At 57.7% G+C, this 18,256-nt stretch overlaps 1 protein-coding gene across 4 annotated transcripts in view; it reads left to right on the top strand.

Annotated features, from left to right (window-relative positions):
- AMPD2 (adenosine monophosphate deaminase 2) overlaps positions 1-17,979 on the top strand; it is a 26,490-nt gene extending 8,511 nt beyond the window's left edge. For 2 of the 4 annotated variants that reach the window (XM_019546276.1, XM_019546279.1), the window contains exons 2-18: positions 2,836-2,966; positions 4,320-4,450; positions 5,080-5,148; positions 6,324-6,435; positions 7,042-7,228; positions 8,015-8,156; positions 8,510-8,599; positions 8,693-8,822; positions 9,152-9,346; positions 9,861-9,992; positions 10,436-10,599; positions 11,793-11,919; positions 12,247-12,410; positions 12,731-12,851; positions 13,249-13,422; positions 14,236-14,346; positions 14,971-15,186. In XM_019546276.1, the coding sequence (XP_019401821.1) occupies positions 2,836-2,966; positions 4,320-4,450; positions 5,080-5,148; positions 6,324-6,435; positions 7,042-7,228; positions 8,015-8,156; positions 8,510-8,599; positions 8,693-8,822; positions 9,152-9,346; positions 9,861-9,992; positions 10,436-10,599; positions 11,793-11,919; positions 12,247-12,410; positions 12,731-12,851; positions 13,249-13,422; positions 14,236-14,346; positions 14,971-15,186 (2,396 nt within the window). Of the gene's footprint in view, positions 1-2,835; positions 2,967-4,319; positions 4,451-5,079; positions 5,149-6,323; positions 6,436-7,041; positions 7,229-8,014; positions 8,157-8,509; positions 8,600-8,692; positions 8,823-9,151; positions 9,347-9,860; positions 9,993-10,435; positions 10,600-11,792; positions 11,920-12,246; positions 12,411-12,730; positions 12,852-13,248; positions 13,423-14,235; positions 14,347-14,970 lie in introns of those variants that run through there. The other 2 variants (XM_019546277.1, XM_019546278.1) reach the window with 2 other exon arrangements.
- Positions 17,980-18,256: the final 277 nt, after the last annotated feature.

Here is an 18,256-nt window from a genome sequence, read left to right as displayed (position 1 = left end):
CCCGGGCTTGCTGCATCACTTCCAAATTTGGCCGTTTTGGAGGCTGAGAGGTGTCCCACCCTGGGGAGCAGGTGGGCTAAAGCAGCCCCAAAGGAGCTGCTGCCTGCTCCACAGGGTGCTAATAACAGCAGCTTCCCCTTCCCCGAGTCCTTTTGGTTTCAGGCAAGTTGCTTTACCCACCACTGCAATGCAGCCACCTCTGGGGCAGCGCCTCGCTGCTGCTCAGCGGCATGTTCAGCGCTTCCCAGTGGAAAGGGCTCTCCTTGCACGTCCCTGCGGCTGAGTCGTGATGGCTTTTTTAACCCCTCGCCAGCCAGCCCCTCTGTTTGGCACCTTCGATGCCCTTGCAGATGCTCCCCGGGGTGTCTCAGACCAAATTTGCCTACACCGTGGTGGCCGAGTCTAACTTTCCAGGAGAAATCTGAGGAATTTAAAATTGCCTGTGGCAGTCGTGGGCTGTAGAACAAACCTGGCTGACGGGAATTTGGGCGCGGGGTCCCTGCCAGCGCCGTTGGCTCGGCTTCGAGCTTAGTCTCAGGGCAGCCCGAGGGTGAAACGCCCCAAACGGCATCAGTTTCACGGCTCCTGTTCAGAGCTCAAGGGGCGGTAGGAGAATTGGGACCGCTGTCACACCGCGTTTCAGGAAAGTTGTGAGCAGGGGCAGGTAGGAGAGAGGCTGAGGTGTGGGTAGGAACTGGCCTCTTCTCTCCTCCTCAAAAACGCACCTGCAGCTTGTAGTGGTCAGCGGCGAGGGTGGTATGTCTGCCGCAGCAGGAAGATTGCAATGCCACAGTAGGGAGAGGTAATAAACTCTTCCTCCCAGTAGGCTGAAGGCAGGGCAGGACCAGCCCTTGGCAGGTTTGTCCATGTCCTGAGCACCGGGGCTCTTCTTCCTTCCTCTGATGCAACTGGCCATGTCATGATGGAGCTCCCTTTCTGCCCTCTGCTTTTGGGTGTCTTGTTCCTCTTGGCCCCAGTCTTGCAAGTATGCCAGCAATCACTTGCCCCTGCCCTTGTAACCATGCTGCACTGAGCATCCAGGACACCACGGATCAGGGCCTGATCCAGCCCGTCGGACTGCTAGCCCATCGACTACAGCATCCTGCAGCCTGGCAGCAGTGCTGATAAGTGCAGCACCGGAGGTTTAAGCGTGGGGGAAGAATGGGACTCTTTCTGCGTAAGAGCTGTTTTAGCCCTCCTGGGTGCCCTGTGTAGGAGCTGGGGGTGGCCAGGAGGCAGGGAGGGAACTCCTGCCCACATCAAAGGACCAAGGCCGCAGTATTAAAAGCCAGGTCACCCATTAAAACAGATGCCGTAGTTTCTCTGTGAGTCTGGGTCTGCTTTCTTCTGGCTGCTGCCTCTAGGGCTGAGTAAAACTTGGCCTTCAGCACCATTCACGTCTTGGCCTCTGGGAGAAGTCGGGTGCTGCTGGGGGTAATGCGCTTGGCTGAGAATTGGCTCGTCCTGCTTTTTCCACAGGCTCCCTGTGTCCCTGTGGGGAAATCACTTCCTTTCTCAAGCCAGGTTTTCCAAAGGGGGTTTTCCTGCTGCTGCTGCTGCATAGTAGCTCTGTCTGCTGGGCGTTTAACGGGTGCTGAGCCCTTTGGAAAAGCAAGGCTTTATCTAGGTACTTCAGTGTAAGCTGGCCCCTTGGAAATAGGGCCTGTCATGCCTCAGTTTCCCCACCTAATAACAGCAGATGATGCTTCGCTGTCTTACAGGAGGCTAAATGAATGAGTCTGTAGATGCGTGGAGCTCAGAGTGGCCTATAAATAACTCCTGTCAAAGAAGAAGCCAATTGGTGTTTATTTATGGGCTCCCAGGGTCTGTTTTCTCCAGGATCTGGGCTAAGACCTGCTGCTTAGTTCTATGCTGGCTGCGACCCCAGGTCCGACATGGTGACATCTTCTTATTACCGCCCATCCGGACTGGATTCGCCGCAGCTGCCTAGCAGCGAGAGAGTCACCTTCTCCTGTTACCCCCGATGTCTCAGATTTGTACGTAGCATCTATTGCTGTGGTTTCTGGGTACTGGTGAGCCTCTGAAGTATCCAGTGCCACTGGAAACCTTTCTGCTGTTTACTGCTTAGAGAAAAGAAGGACTCCAGGGAAAGGCACTAGATCTTCTGGTGATAAAGCAGGGACCAGTGTCTGCTTTCGTGGGGTGGGAGGGATGCTTTGTGCCTGTTTTGGAGCTTGCTTGGATTTTGGCTTGGGAGCTCGAGATGTCTGAGCTGCTGCCTGCCAACAGAAGCTGGAGCAGGGCCCGAGAGTCAGGGCTGCGGGGCCCTAGCTGTAGCTCTCACTGACTCGCTGTGCGACCTTGAGTGAATCACTTCCTCATGTCCTGCCTCAGTTTCCCCAGCTGTAAGATAAGGGCGGATGCTTCCTTATCACTGACGTGTCCACCAAGGTGTAATAGCTGTGACGCACTCTGGAGATCCAAGGGTGAAACTTGCAGAGGAGCAGCCTATTACATCGTTACAGACACTCCTGTCTACGTGCTTCCTCCCTGCTCCTGCCACAACAGAAGTAGAAGCAAACTCACCTGCCAGAGAGGGAGAAAAGCCGAAGTATGTCCAGTAGGGGCTTTGCCATTGCTATTGGCTGCGTGCGGGAGATGCCTGGAGGCTGTGGGGATGAGCATGGAGCCCCAGCCTAGATCTGTTAGCCATCACCTTCCCATTGTGGCTGGCAGAGGGATCTCGAGGAGTCTAGGCCGTGTTTTGCTGACCGTGGCTCTCTGGGAGGGGCCTGTGTTCCCTGCCCTGTGGCAGCCTGGGCACACCTACTCAGCCTGTCTGCTGGTTGAGCCTTTCTGCCTGTGTTTCCACAGAGGTCCGTAGCGGGACAGGCTCCCGCACCCTGCAGTCTGCACGCTCCCTGCCAGGGACTCCTCACTGCCTGAAGCACTACCCCGTTGATCTGCGCACCTCCATGGATGGCAAATACAAGGAGATTGCTGAGGTAGGTATTGATCTGTTCCTGGTGCATCCTGCTGTCCAGTCTGCTCCTCTTTGTGCTTCCCCCAGGCCTTCCCTCCCTCCTCCTGCCAGCCATGCACTGCTTCACTCACTGATGCCTGGCCAAGACCAGCCCAGCTCTGATTCTGCCCATGGATGGCCTCCGCTCTGCTGCCTATGTGCCGAGAGCCTTGGGCCCATGTCTCTGCTGGGCTCCATGCGGGAGCATGTGCACCTTGCCAGGCTCAGAGCTGCAGAATCCACTTACTCGTGTGCTCTCCCTTCCCTGCCCTGCAGCAGATGTGGGTGCCCTCAGTTCCCACTTTCCCTTGGCCTCATTCTCCCCTGTGCTGCGAGTTCACCAGGTCTTAGCTGCTGGAGGGCAGGTTCCTCCTGTTGGGATGGTCCCAGTGGGCTCGCCGCTGCCGGCCTTGTGGCAGTGTTGAGTCAGACCCTCAGCTGGGATAAATGGCTCAGCCCTGTTGAAGTCCAAGGGATGACAGCTGTTTACACCAGCTGGAGATCCTGCCACCATCCCTGACAGGCACCCTGCGTATAGATAGCTGGGTGTCTCCTCCAGCAGCTGCTGGCTCCAATAATTGAATAGCATTTCCGCTCAGCAGGGGGAATCCTGGCAGAGCAGAGCTGGCCTGGCCTTTCTCCACCCTCCCTCCAGCCAGCTGACCCTGCTCCCCCGCTCCCATGCCTGCGCTTGGCAGGGCACCTGCTGACTGGCCTCTGTGGCCACGTGCCTGGCAGCCAGGACTCAAACAGCCATCGACCGGTGAAATCCTCTGTCCCCTGAAGGCAAATTTATCATCATCTGCTCAGGCAGGGATCAGTGCTTTTGTCGGGAGCCCTTGAAGCAGGGAGGCAGGCGGAGCAGCACGGCTCAGCTCAGCACCAGCCCAGCAGAGGAGCATTCGTGCTGAGAGCTACCCAGGCAGCCCCAGAGCCTCTGCTTTGGCATTTTAATGAGTGCAGGTCTCTGGGCAGAAGCACTCTGTCTCCTCCCTGCTTTTAACAGCCTCCCATGTGGCTGCCAGCAAGGGGCACTAGGTTGAGGATCTAGGTTGAGGACTGCCCATCAGCAGTCTCAGGTCACTGGTGCCATTGAGTAGGTCTGCACTGCTGCCCTTGGGTGCAGCCCTGCAGAGCCTGATGCCCTTCTCCGTCACCTTCTCCCTGTAGTAGGTACAGCTTCCTCATGCTTGTGAGGATGCTGCAGAACCCAGGTGGCCTTGGAGAGCTTCTCAGAGGCCAGGGCAGCTCATCCCAGGTAGTGCCGAGGGCACAACAGGAGGGCTGAGCCAGGGGCTGATCTTCACGGGCTCGCCCTGTGCTGCTTTGTTCCCAGGAGCTGTTCTGCCGCTCTCTGGCAGAGAGCGAGATGCGCAGTGCCCCCTATGAATTCCCCGAGGACAGCCCCATCGAGCAGCTGGAGGAGAGGCGCCAGCGCCTGGAGCGGCAGATCAGCCAGGATGTGAAGTAAGACTGTGGTCCTTTGTGGTTTTGTCCCCAGCCAGTGCAAAGCACGGACCTGTCCTGCCCTGCTTGAGGTGGAGAGGAGGGAGGAACATCAGTTAGGTCCCAGGGACACAAGTAAACTTCCTCAGCCAGTGCACCTGGGACCTGGAAGCAGACTGGCTGGAGGCTCACCTTCAAGCTGTGAACTGTGCTGCTGAGTGCCGTGAGAAACTTGTTGCACCCTTGGCCACTAGCAATTGCCTGGCGGGCACCATGACCCAGCAGGAGAGAGCGGGAGAGCGCTCGCCCCTCCAGGAAGAGTAGGCCCTCGAGGTCCTTCACCCGGCCCAAGCACACTGGGTGGAGATGGGGGAACATGGGCAGGGGTCTTGGGTCCCCCTCAGCACCAGCCCCTATTGCGTCTCGCCAGCCCCCATCTGTCTTGGGTCTTCTCTCTCTGTCTGTCTCTCTCAGGTCCTGCCTCCCAGTGGGTTTCATGCGGTTGCGTCTGTTGTGCCTGGTGTTTGGTTTTTGCATTAACATTCATGTTTTCTCTTTTCCCCCTCGCCTTCTCCCTCCCTCCCTCCCTGTCTGTCTCTCTGTCCATCTGTCCATCCCTGCCTCCACCTCCGCTACCCGTTTGTCCTCAGACTAGAGCCGGACATTTTACTCAGAGCCAAACAGGACTTCCTGAAAATTGACAGTGCTGCTGACTTACAGTGAGTGTCCGGCTTTACCTCTCTTTGCCACTGCCCCGGGGTAGGCAACACCCCGGGAGCTGCGTCCTCATCCAGCCCCAAAACCCAGCCCTGGCTGGCCAGGGAGAGACTTTCCTTCCCTCCCTCTTTCTGGTGGTATCTGCCTGGGTGGGAAAGGAGGTGTCTAAGTTTATGAAGAGAACCCAGAGAGCTCCACAATACCTCTTCAGCTGGTGCCCAAGGGGTTAATCCGGGTCCTTTTTGACCTCCTCCTGTCCCCTTCCTAAGTGTGTATATTGAGGAGAGGTAGTTGGGGTAGGGGAAAGGGATGGAGCTGAGCAGCTTAGTATGACCCCCCATCCCATGAGGGAAGGGTCCTGAGCTCATTTCCTTGGCCAAGCCAGCAGCCCCTGTGAAGCCGGGCAGGTAGGGATCTCGCTTCAGGAGTGGGGAGGAGGTAGAAACCAGCTGCTTCTACTGCTACAAGCCAGTGTGTATGGGCACGTGGTTGGGTCTTCGGCACTCTGAGCTTGGCCACCTCAAGAGTGCAAGAGCCTGGGCACCAGCCCTACTGGGTGCTGTCCATCGCCACCTTGCTCTCAGCCTCCTCTCCCTCCTGTCTTTTGCTTCTGGCTGTTGCAGCCGGTGCTGGCTCTGCCATTTGTCTCTGGAGTTTTTCTGTCCTTCATTGCTTACATGTTGCTTTGCTAAGCCACATGGGGCAGGGGGTCCTTCTAACAGGGCAGTTCCCAGGGACCAGCTGCCTGGGAGTGCAGCTGGGTTTGTCTGTTCAGGGAGCTGGTTGCTGTTGTGTGTCATCTTCTGATGGTAGGAAGTGCCAGGCATGTGGGGATAGACTTCTCTCTGTCAGCTTCCCCAGGGCAGGGCTAAGCTGTTAATCCAGGGACTAAATAGCTGTGGGAATACCAGTATGGCCAGTCAGACCACAGCAGCTGTTAGTGCCCCTGCCCTGCAGACACCTGCAGCCCTCCCTGGCCCAGCATTGGGCTGTGGTGGCAGAAGGAGGCCAAGCCCCTGCGGAGCACGTCCCCATGTGCAGCGTGTCATGTCGTGGGTGTCTCCGTGCTTGTGTGGACCAGTTGGACGGGGCAGCTGGACCGTGGAGTGTCTGTGAGCAGCTGGGTCTGGCCTCCCGCCTCTGCTGTCTGACCTGGGTCTTTCTCCTCCCTCTGCAGGCTGTTCAAGGAGCAGAGCGAGGACCTGGTGGATCATGTCCCAAAGGAGCGGGAAGTGCTGCTGGAGAGGGAATTCCAGAGGGTCACCATCTCTGGGGAAGAGAAGTGCGGGGTAAGGTTGCCTGGCCTGGGGGCCCTCATGGGAAGGGGCTAAGGCTTTCTGAGGTTACCCTTCCCCCTCTTCCCAGAAGCCCAGTTGCAGGAGCCACTCAGTTCCTGCTGCTGGGAGCTGACACCTTCTGCCTGGGGAAAGCCCAAGATACTGTGTTTCCTACATTTCACTTCCCCCACACCCAAACAAGCCAGTATCCTGCCCTGGGGCAGGATTGGGATGAGGAGTTGGGCCTGCGCTCCACGCTCTGCTCTGCTCTGCCTGCCTGGCCCATCGTCCTGGCTGAGCATCCTTTCCCTCTGTGGGGTGCCCCTGCTGTGTTCACACGGCATCTCCCTGCGCTTCAGGTTCAAGCCCAGGCCTCTGTTCCAGGTCCTGTTGTCTTTAATTTAACCCTTTACCTGTCAGCCAGAGCTCCTGCTCTCTTCCCATAGTTAAAAGTCCAGCCCTATTTCTCTACCTTTTGTATCTCTGGTGTCCACATGTTCCTGGCATTTGCAGTCAGATAGACCATCCCAGACCTATTTCTGACTTGTTGTCCCTGATGTCCTGTCTGCTCTGTAGCCAACTGGGACTGGAATCCTCCACTGTCTCTCCTCCCTCCAGGTGCCCTTCACAGACCTGCTTGATGCAGCCAAGAGCGTGGTGAAGGCGCTGTTCATCCGGGAGAAGTACATGGGGTTTTCCCTTCAGAGCTTCTGCAAGACCACTGCCCGCTACCTGCAGGAGCTCTCTGAGAAGCCCCTTGAGACCCGGGTGTATGATGAGATCCCAGAGACCCCTGTGGCTGCAGGTGAGGCTGGGGTTGCTAGGCAAGCCAGTGGAGAGGGTGTGCAGCAGTAAAATCCTGAGACACCCTCATGCCTGGGGCATGATGTTAGGGGTGAAAGGGATGTTTCCAGGTGGGCCAGTGGGTGGGAATGGGGTTGAGCCAAGCTGGAAGTCATGGGCGACTGGTGCCACCTTATTCGGGGTGGGGGGGCACATGCCTCCCCTGTCAGGGGTCCAGGTGGGGTCCCTTGTGGGCAATCCTGTGGCGCGGGGTGGGTCCCACGATGGATCCCATGATGGCCGATCACTGCACTCACCGCAGCCGTTTCCACAAGTGTCACTCCTGAAAGTGGCTACAGCGAGCGCAGCGATGGGCCAGCACTTGCAGGGGGGGCACCGGTGTTCCTGCCTGCCCCTCCACTCCCCATCGCCTAAGCAGTGAGCATTGCCATCAAGGGGTGCACCAGTGCTCTCAGGGGGTGCATCTGCATCCCCTGCGTGTCGCCATTGCTGGAAGCCATATTCTCAGTTCCCATTGGGCTCCTGTCCCAGTTTCTGAGTTAACACTTCCTGCTGCCCCTGTTTCAGGCAGAGGGCAGTCAGACCCAGGAGTGCTTGGATGGGGAGCATGAGGGAGAAGAGTCTTTGTGGTGGAGCGGGGGTCACAGCCAGGAATGTGGGTAGGGGAAAGAGCGTGTGGGGGAGGAGGAGGGTATAATGCACCATGGTTTGCAATGGAGTATGGGGACACTGGTGGCCAGGACTGCCAGGCATTGCCCAAAGTTGGGGGTTGTGCTTCTGTCTGCAGATGCTCCGGTGCACCCACCATTCACGGACCAGCATCCTTATGAGACCTGCGAACCCCAGTCTATGCCCGGTGACCTGGGCTTTGGCCTCAAGATGGTCAATGGCGTGGTCCATGTCTACACCAAACAGGATGTCACCGACAAGTAGGTGAAGGGGTCTGGTGGGGTAGGAGCCCCTTGTGCCTGGTCTAGTGAGAAGGGGGAACTGGGAGAAACCAAGTGCGTGCTGGGAAAGTGATCTCTCCCTGGGAGTGTCAGGATTGTGTGCCATCTCCCTGTGAGTCTATTCAGCCTGTTATAGGGCAGTGAGCTTACAAGATCTCCTGCACGGTACTGCATCTTATCCCTTCTGCATCTGCACCCCCCGCCCCCAGCTCCCTTTGCCCTCTGCTGCCATGGGGAGCCTTGGCTTTGAGGCGTCTCCTGTCTTGAGTTTCCCTGCATGGTGTGTGCTCTGTTTCTGTGTGATGAGCCTACTGCCCTGTTCCCTCCTGCAGGAGCACGGAGCTGGACTTGCCATACCCCGATTTGCAGGAGTTTGTCGCTGACATGAACTTCCTGATGGCTCTGATCATCCATGGTCCCATGTAAGGACAACATCTTCTCTATGGGCATTGCAGGGCTGGTTTAGGGATGGTAACTAGTCCTGAATCCTAATCCATTGCCCTGTCCTTGGCCAGAAAATCCTTCTGCTACCGACGGCTGCAATACCTGAGCTCCAAGTTCCAGATGCACGTCCTGCTCAATGAGATGAAGGAGCTGGCGGCTCAGAAGAAGGTCCCGCATCGTGACTTCTACAACATCCGCAAGGTATTGTCCCTGTCCGCTGCCCCATGGCCTTGTCACATCACAGGCCTGGCAGCTGAGCCCGGCTTCCCACCCCCAGCTATATGGGCTGTGGTGCCACAGGCTTTGATCCCTTTCTAGAGTCATTGCCTGCATAAGCCATTTAGTGCTGAAAAGGGAGACACTTGTGCTGGTGATGTGGGCTCCTGTCTCTTGGGGCTGAGGCTCCCCCAGGCTGTGGGGACAGTAACGGCTTCCAGGCTCTTGCCAAGTGGTGAAGGTCCTGTCTGTGGAGGGTGGGCTGAGGCCTCGTGCTTTGGGGTCCAGTCACACATATCCCCCCTGTTGAACAGGTGGACACCCACATCCACGCCTCCTCCTGCATGAACCAGAAACACCTGTTGCGCTTCATCAAGCGGGCCATGAAGAAGCACCTGAGTGAGATTGTGCATGTGGAGAAGGGCAAGGAGCAGACCCTAAAGGAGGTCTTTGAGACCATGAACCTCACAGCCTACGACCTAAGCGTAGACACGCTGGACGTCCATGCGGTAGGCTGTCCTGCTGTGCTGCTCATCCAGCACCCACCTGCTTGCTGTGGGAGGGTGATGGTTCACATCTGGGGCATGGCTGGAGGGCAGAGACTCTATCTCTGCACCAGCTATCTTACTCTTGTCGTTTGTTGGCTCACTCGTGAGATGAGCAGAGGCATCCAGCCTTCCCCCAGCATTGGCCTACAGAGATGTGCCACGGGTGTGAGAGGCAGCTTGGTCTCCCATGGCCTGAGCTGAACTGAGCTTAATGGATTTTCTTTTGCTGTTGGGACTAGGAGATGGTAGAGCTGGGTGAGAAGGAGCATCTTGTAGGGAGTGGGATTGAAAGCCGTGGAACTTGAATGCCTTAGACCAGGGACTGAGGGGTTACAAGTGTCTGGCAGCCTGTCCTTGTGGGAGGTACTAGGAGTTGAAGCTTGAGGAAAGGGATCCTGGAAAGCACTAGTCAGTGGAGAGGTGCCAGCTCCTCTCCTTGTTGCCTTTTCCCTGAGGTGTCTCTGTCCCACGGCAGGATCGTAACACCTTCCACCGCTTTGACAAGTTCAATGCCAAGTACAACCCCATCGGGGAGTCGATCCTGCGTGAGATCTTCATCAAGACGGACAACCGGGTCTCAGGGAAGTACTTTGCCCACATCATCAAGGTGAGGGCTGGCATTGCTGCCTGGGCCGCATACCTCTTCAGGAGGTGACACCCCTGCAATGACCTGGAGAACTGTCTCCATGAACACCAACCAGCCTGTGTGCGTGAGCCTGGGGGCTGGTACTGAGAGGGAGGCTGCACAGGAAGTAGTGGGCCTGTGGCTGGCTGTTGGCTGAGACCTGGGCATGGTATGCGTGCCTCATTTTCCATGAGGTAGCACGCTGGTGTTTCCTGGCTTGGGTGGGCATGCATGTGCCTGTCTGATCTGTGAAGCAGTGTGCATGCCAAAGCCAAGTCTACACGCATGTCTTTGTGCTGCTGCACTGGAGTGTGTAAGTAGGGTCTTGCCCTGCTGGGGCATATGCAAGACCTTTGCCCAGCGTTTGTCAGCCTGGCCAGTTGGTTGGGATGGCATTTCCCACTGAGTGACCTCCTTCCCTGCAGGAGGTGATGTCTGACCTGGAGGAGAGCAAGTACCAGAATGCGGAGCTGCGCCTCTCCGTCTATGGCCGCTCACGGGACGAGTGGGACAAGCTGGCCAGGTGGGCTGTGTACCACAAGGTGCACTCCAACAACGTGCGCTGGCTGGTGCAGGTGCCCCGTCTCTTGTGAGTATTGCGCTGCCAGGTGGGACTGGGCAGGAGGGGTCATGGTGCTGTATGCACAGCTGGCAGGGCTCGATGGGGTTTCCAGCACAGGTATATCCAGTCAGGCTCTGCTGTTTGACAAACTGCCTTCCAGCCAAGGCACTTGCTAACCTCGAGCCCGCAGTCCCCCAGGGGGGAGAGGAATTCATGGGGGAATCGCTTCTTATTACAGCCTTTCTGCTAACAGGGACTGGCAAGGCCCAGGCAGTGGAAGACAGGCATTATGCTCCCTGTTGCTCTGGTCATTCCTGCCAGGCCTGCTCTGCCCAAGGCTGCTGGAGGGCCCCGGTGGGGGCGATGCAGTTAGCTGTGGGAGTGTGAGGTCAGGCAGAAGGCAGAGCAGGGTGGCACCTTACAAGAGAACTGGTTGGGAGATGGGAAGGCCAGAGGAGGAGCCAGTGCTCTCCCTGCTGGGACCAGACCTTGTAGGGATGAGCAAAACCTGCTGAGAGCCGATTCTCCGGCTGGAATGTCAACATGGCTGGGCCAGCAGAGAAAGTGCAGGGAACGTGGAGGGGACAACTTGTGGTAGCCCGTGTTCCCACGGCCACTGAAAGCAGAGGAGGGGAGCGGGTGGCAGTGCTGGGTGCCTGCTCCAGGTCCTGGGGAGTGGGGGTGAGGCAGGACCACAGCATAACCCCCCCTGGCCAGCCTTGCTGCCCCTAGATGTGCTGCACAGCAGCTTCCTGACCTCAGGGAGTGGGGGTGGCTGGAGGGGAATGACAGCATAGGGGCATTGGGAAGCCAGCTTCTAGGGACCGCAAGCTGCTTGACATCAGCGCAGGAAGGAGCAGGCTCGGCAGAGGAAGCTGGGTGCAAGAACCAGTGTGATGACTGGAGGGGCCAGAGTGGGAGAACAGGGCCAGGCAGGGGTCTTGGGCCTCAGCAGCCTGGTTTGATCCAGATGGACCAAAATAAGTGCCAGTTGCCTGGTCATGTGGGTAGCCTGATTTCTCCCTCATGCCCTGGTGTAAATCAGGAGTAACCTGCCACCAGCTGGATGCAAATCAGCATCAGCTGTAGTGACCAGAGTAGAAGGAGCTTATGTGAGAGCCGGTCTGGCCTTGGTCAGGGCCCTGGTGGGCTGGGCTGACCACTGTGCCCAAGTGCCCTGCTCTGAACCACCTCTTGGGCCCTCCCTCCCTCTCCAACAGCGATGTGTACCGAACCAAGAGGCAGCTGGCCAACTTCCAGGAGATGCTGGAGAATATCTTCCTGCCCCTCTTCGAAGCCACCATTCACCCTGCCAGCCACCCAGAGCTGCACCTCTTCCTGGAGCATGTGAGAGCTACCTGTGCTAGGGCTGCCTCAGGGACCCCTGGGCTGGGCAGCTGCTAAACGCAGGCTGCCTGGTGTATTACAGTCACTAAGGGAACTGTAGGGGGCCCCAGGGGAGGGGCAGATGTCAGACACCCCGCTGGGAAATGCCACTGCCCTGGGCACCGCAGTGGGTCACTGGGGCTTTGTGCCTGCAGAGGCGTCTGTGGTAGAGGAACATTGCTCCATTGGGCTTGCTTGGGAGGAGTCCCCAGGCAGGGCGGGCTGACCTGAGCAATGGATGCTGGCTGGCATCTCACACTCTCCCCTCTCTGCATCTCGGGTGGCCAGGTGGACGGCTTTGACAGTGTGGATGATGAATCCAAGCCTGAGCATCACATCTTCAACCTGGACAGCCCCTTGCCCGGGGCCTGGCTGGAAGAAGACAACCCGCCCTACGCATACTACTTGTACTACATGTACGCCAACATGACTGTGCTGAACCACCTGCGCAGGTAGGGGAGCCCTTGCCTCTCCCGTCCCCCCTTCTTGGTGCAGGGCAAATCTTGTCACTCAGAGGCGCATCCCCCATGGGTGAGCCCCACTGGAGAGCACTGCCCTCCTCAGCAGCTCATGAGTGCCCTCCTGTAGAGCCAGCCACAGGGTGTTGGGCTCATCCCGGAGCCTGAGACTTGCATGTGCCCTCCTGTCTAGTCACCCATGTGACACTCCCATAGTGTGTGGGGTGGCACAGTGGCCCCTCATTGCCCATGCCACACAGGCAGTGGCTCAGCCCCAAGTCTGTCCCTAACCTTGCTCTGGTGCTGTCCTCCAGGAAGAGGGGATTCCACACCTTTGTGCTGCGCCCACACTGTGGGGAGGCAGGGCCCATCCACCACCTGGTGTCTGGCTTCATGCTATCAGAGAACATCTCGCATGGCCTCCTGCTCCGCAAGGTAAGGGGAGCTTAGCGCTGGACTGGCTGGTTGGCCACTGGAGCCTGGGAGAGGGCAGTGGGCAGGCTGGATGCTGTTGGTGCACAGGCAGTGGCAGTATCTTTATCGTGCTTGGTGCAGACCATGGTTCAGACACTGGGGTGATGGGTGATGCTAGGAGAACCAGGTGAGTTCTGAAATAAGGGGGCAGCCCTGGCAATCTGGCATCTCAGGAGCCCATGTGCAGGAGGGGGATCTGGTCCCCATTGCCAAGTGATGGGATGCGGGTGCCCCAGGACTAAGGGAGCCTGGCGGTGAGTGCATCCCCCTGGCTTGTCTGCAGTCCCTCGTGGGGGCACTCTGCACAGCCCGGCTGAGTGAGTCCCTGTGCTCCAATAACCCGGCTTTCCTCGGACAGGCCCCCGTGCTGCAGTACCTCTACTACCTGGCCCAGATAGGCATCGCCATGTCTCCGCTCAGCAACAACAGCCTATTTCTGAGCTACCACCGCAACCCACTGCCTGAGTACCTGTCCCGTGGCCTCATGGTCTCGCTCTCCACTGATGACCCGCTGCAGTTCCACTTCACCAAGGTGAGCCATGCCAACATCATGCCCCACGGCTAGGCCAGACAGCCCCAGAGGGTGTGACACAGCTTTGGCAGCAGGACCTCGTAGAGATGCCAGGACCCTGGGTGGGACTAGTGGGGAGCCGTGGCTGCAGTGGTTGCATGTCACCAGATGATGCAGAGGCAGGCAGAGCAGCCCCGGGTACCCACAGACCAGGAGAGCTTTCTAGTGGCATGAGGGGGTGTTGCAAGGAGGCCAGGGCAGGGAAACCCGCCCACCCTGGCTATGTACTGGAACAGCCTCTGGCTTGGCAACCCCGGCCTGTGCTGGAGTAGCAGGGGGTTTCTGTGGCTGGTCCCTGGGGAGAGTGTGACACTGTCCCCACAGGTTCAGGCCTGGGGGCAGGTTTAGGTGCTGGGAGCGGTGGCGCAGGCTCTGTTGCAGTCGCTGGAGGGGAAGCTGCAAGTCCCTGCCCCTGTTGCGTTAATTAAGTTTGGATGGTGAAATGGTTGCGGCAGGGAGGAGGCTGTTTCTGACAGGTGCAGCAGTGAGGGCTGACCCTGCCAAGCCCCTGATCCTTGCCGGGGAGATTGATCCAGGGTCTGGGCAGAGCCCCTTTTAGGCTAGCAGCAGTCCTGGGTGTGGTAAGCAGAGATGCTGCCCCCTGGTGGCTGCTTCAGACGTGCTGCCCCAGTGCCTGCAGACCTGGCTCTGCTTCTGCACATCCCTTCCCTACCTTGTCTCCTCCGTCCAGCTGCACAGGAATTGCTGGGAAGTCACTGGGGCAGGAGGGCTGGTGCAGTGAGTGGCCTGCTCTGATCGGCTGTGCTATTGCAGGAGCCCCTGATGGAGGAGTACAGCATCGCCACGCAGGTCTGGAAGCTCAGCTCCTGTGACATGTGCGAGCTTGCGCGCAACAGCGTGCTCATGAGTGGCTTTTCCCACAAGGTAAGACTGGTCCTCCCACCCCACCAAACAGAGTCCAGTACCAGCCTGAACCCCATGGTGGGGTCCAGGCTGGCTGAGGTGCCTGGGGCACTGCTCTGTCGCCTCTGCGTGCACCCCATCTGCCTGGTAGTCAGGGGTACTGTGCCTCGCATCCCCCATGGCACCCTGTCTCCCAGCAGCAGCAAGCTGTGTGCTCCCGGAGGTACGGCTGTGTCCGAATCAGCCCTTTACCATGCTGTTGGGCTCTGCATGCTGGGGGCTGCTCTGTTGTCTCTTGGGTAAGGCACAGGACATGTTGCAATGTCCCTTCATGTCTGTTAAGCTTCTCATGGCCCCTCCAGCAGGGAACAGGAGACTACATGGCCAGTAACTCCAGCCTGCCTGCGGATGCACAGCCAGCGTTCGCTGCACTCTTGTGGCTGCATTGCCTCTGGGAGAGTAGAGCCGTCCCTGCCACAGTGAGCTTTAGCCTAGGAAAGCTTGTGCTATATGTGTAGCTGTCTAGAACTACTTTGGTTAGTCTCTGAGGTGCAAATCTACCCTGCCTTTTATCCAGCATGGGATCATCAAGGTAAAAGTCCCTTGAGAACCCATCACCCTGACCCTAGCTTTCTCCTTTCCCAGGTGAAGAGCTACTGGCTGGGCCCCAATTACCTGAAGGAAGGGCCTGAGGGGAACGACATCCGACGCACCAATGTGCCAGATATTCGGGTGGGCTACCGCTTTGAGACGCTGTGCCAGGAGCTGACCCTCATCACGCAGGCTGTGCAGACAGAAGAGCTGGAGACCATCCAGGAGGAGGACTCCTTAACCCTGAGCTTCAGCCCGGGGCCTCAGTGAAGGACCCTGGCCCCTGCTCTTGCCCACAGGGCCTGGGCAGGCTGGAGGCTGTGCCAGAGCATGAGCAACCCCCCTCTCCCCACCTGCCATCTCTGTAGGGTCTGGGCTCCTGTCCCCCATGGCCCCTGTTTCTTTCTTGACATTGGTTTCAGTGCATTCTTTCCCTCTGCATTTTCCCCTCGAAAGGGGTTAATTTGGTTCCTTAACAGTCTCCCTTGGTAACGTGCTGGTGCCTTTTTTTTAGTTGTTGGTTTGGTTTTTGTTCTCTTAAACTCTGGATTTGTTTTTACTTTCTGCAAGGCCATGGGGGTGGTAGTGCCCAGGCCCCCCATAGTGCTTGCCATTGAAGGCTGGGCGTGTGGGGGGCTCACACGTCTGGGACCACACGAGTCCTGGTGCAAGTGTGCAGGGGATGTACCCTAGGGCTGGAGGCTGGGGAGCTGGACGGTGTCAGAGCCCTGAGCACTGGATGTGCCTCGGCACTGGTGGTTTGTCCCCTCATGCTGAGCAAGGTACTGCTCTGTGTGTGGCAGGAGCCTGTGTTGTGTCTGACAGTCATTGCCTTGAATTGATGCCAGTTGGGTGTCTCCTAGGACCACAGTCCCCTGTGGCCAGATCTGCCATGGGGCAAGAGGCTGAGAACCAAGCTTTGCCCTTGTCCAGTACCCAGCTTGCCACAGTGCTGCTCCCACCCCAGCTAGCCGGCTTGTTTGTGCCATGGCTCCAGCGGGGCTATTTGCCCCTAGTGTTATTTTTTAAATAAGGGAGGATTTATCCTCCCGACTTCTCAAACTGTGATGCCCAACTCCTCCAGGCCAGGACAGTGGATGGTGTCTTCCCTGGCCCTCACTCTTGGCCTGGGGTAGTATGGAGGAAAAGCCTTTCAACCCAGCCAGAGAGCTGGGCCTTGCCATTTTTAAGTCTGTACGCATCTAGCGTCAGTCAGGCCGAGCATTTCTTGTTATCTGTCTGTCCATCTGAATGTCTGTCTGCCTCCAGCAATCATGTATCGGTAGGTGGGGGTGGGGTGCAGACGGGACAGTGTGTGTCTTGTTTTTTATTAGCCCTTTAACTTAGATCCTCTTGATCGGGGCAGATCCAGCTAGCTCTGTTTCTTGGGCAATCTCATCTGCTTCCCTTAAGAGACACGGGCAGCTCCTACACTTTGCTGGTGTCCAAGGAGCAAGCAGCCTCTGTCTGTGCATGGTGCCAGTTCTGTGCTTGCATGTGCCGTGTTGTAGGGGCTGGAAACCTGTCCACCCTAGCAGCCCTCCCTGCGGGGCCATGCCCATCTTCAGCTAGCAGCACTGCTGCTTGTTGACTCTTTTCCTGTGATCTCTGGCATGCAGGGCCCCCTTGCTTCACTGCACATCAGTGAGCTTTCACTGCACCCCATGGCCAGCTGTCCCTGTGCTTGGCCCCTTTGTCATTACCAGAGTAGCATTATAGCCAACTGTTCTCTCCCCCTCAGCTGTTGGAGGGGAGGGGGGGAGTTGGCAGCGTCATATGGGGAAATGGGGGTTTAAGGCACCATTAAGAGGGTCTAGGAAATCATGGGAGACTGGTGCTGCCTTAGTCGGGGGCGGGGGGCACGTGCCCCTGACTGTGGGGGTCCCACCCATGGCTGATCTTGCTGTCTGGGGGGACCCCCATGGCCAATCGCTGCAGCCACTTCTGGGAGTAGCTGCACTGGTCCGCCAGCACGTGCAGGGGGGGCATGGGCGCTTCTGCCTGCCCCCCCCCGCCCATCACCTAAATGGTGAGCGCGGCTGATCAGGGGGTGCATCAGTGCTCTCGGGGGGTGCACATGCACCCCCTAGGCTTTGCCACTGTAGGAAATGACCTTCCTGTTGTGGGCAAGGACTTTAGCCTTGGAAAGCCGTCTAAGGCAGTTCAGGGGTGGCTGTGAGGGGTTAGAGCAAGGGCCCTTTATTGCTGTGCACGGCTGGAGGCAGAGCTCTTGTGGATCCCTGCTTCCCACAGTGCCTTGAGAGCAGTCTCCCTGCTCCAGCACCCAGTGCTTGCTCTGCAGGCTTTTGGCCCAGCTAGAGTCATCAGTTGAATGCTAGCCCCCACTACTGCCCTTGGACACGTAGTTATGAGCAGTGTGCACACCCACACTGGGTTAGCATGCTGCTGGGGCACAGGGGGCATCTTGCCAGGGCAGGCAGCAGGTTGGGTGCTCCTCATGGCTGAGAAGGCCTGAAGGTCCCAGCTACCCCATGTGAGCCACTGACCTTGCTGCGCCCCCCTTGGCAGGCCCACCCAATAACAGATCCCAGGAGCCAAGCACTTAGCAAGGGTCAGGGTCCTTGTGGGTGACAGAAGAGCTCTCCATTCCTACATCCGGCAAGGGTTGCAGAACCACACTTGTCCAGTCCTCATACCGGATAAACTTAGGAGATGCTGCTAGGTGCTTCTTGGACTCTGGCCAGCGCTGTCACAGGGCAATGCAGGTGAGCAGGCTTCAAAGCCAGAGGGACCCTACAGACCTCAGTTGTGGGATCGGGCGGGTAGACTCATTCAGTTGCGAGGGTTGTTTCCAGCTGTCCCGGTTGTCCTGTGCTCCCACCACTCCCCACCTTGCTGGTTCCAATCTTGCTTCTCCACGCTACGTATCAACAGACAAGTTAGTTGGATATTTCTTTGTACCTTGGAGATGGGCTTCATGTCCTGCCATCGCCTTGGAATCTGTGTGTTGTCTGAGTCAACTGTCCAGCACTGGGTCGTTGCTCTGAAATGTTGTGTTTGAAAAAAGAGCATGAGAAATAAATAGAAGCTATTTAAGTAAAACTCCTCGTGTGTGAATTGGGGGATAGGGGCAAGGGGGAGGTTGGCACTAGGGCACCCACTACTGAGCCATCAGAGCTATATCCAGACTGACCTCACAACACCTTGATTTCTGTGGCCCAAATATGTGAAGATGTCTTAAAATAAGAATTGTTCTCAGTGCTTGCTGCGGCTCAGTCCTGGACTGGGTTCACTCTCCAGGAGATGGGTGATTTATTCCCTTCCCTCCTTGGACAGAACAGGACACTGAGGCATGGCAATAAGCCCCAGGACTGCAGGC

The sequence above is a fragment of the Crocodylus porosus genome, unplaced genomic scaffold (genome assembly GCF_001723895.1).
Source record: "Crocodylus porosus isolate Cpor-Errol unplaced genomic scaffold, CroPor_comp1, whole genome shotgun sequence".
Classification (NCBI taxonomy): Eukaryota; Metazoa; Chordata; order Crocodylia; family Crocodylidae; genus Crocodylus; species Crocodylus porosus.
This window is presented reverse-complemented; position numbering and strand designations above follow the sequence as displayed.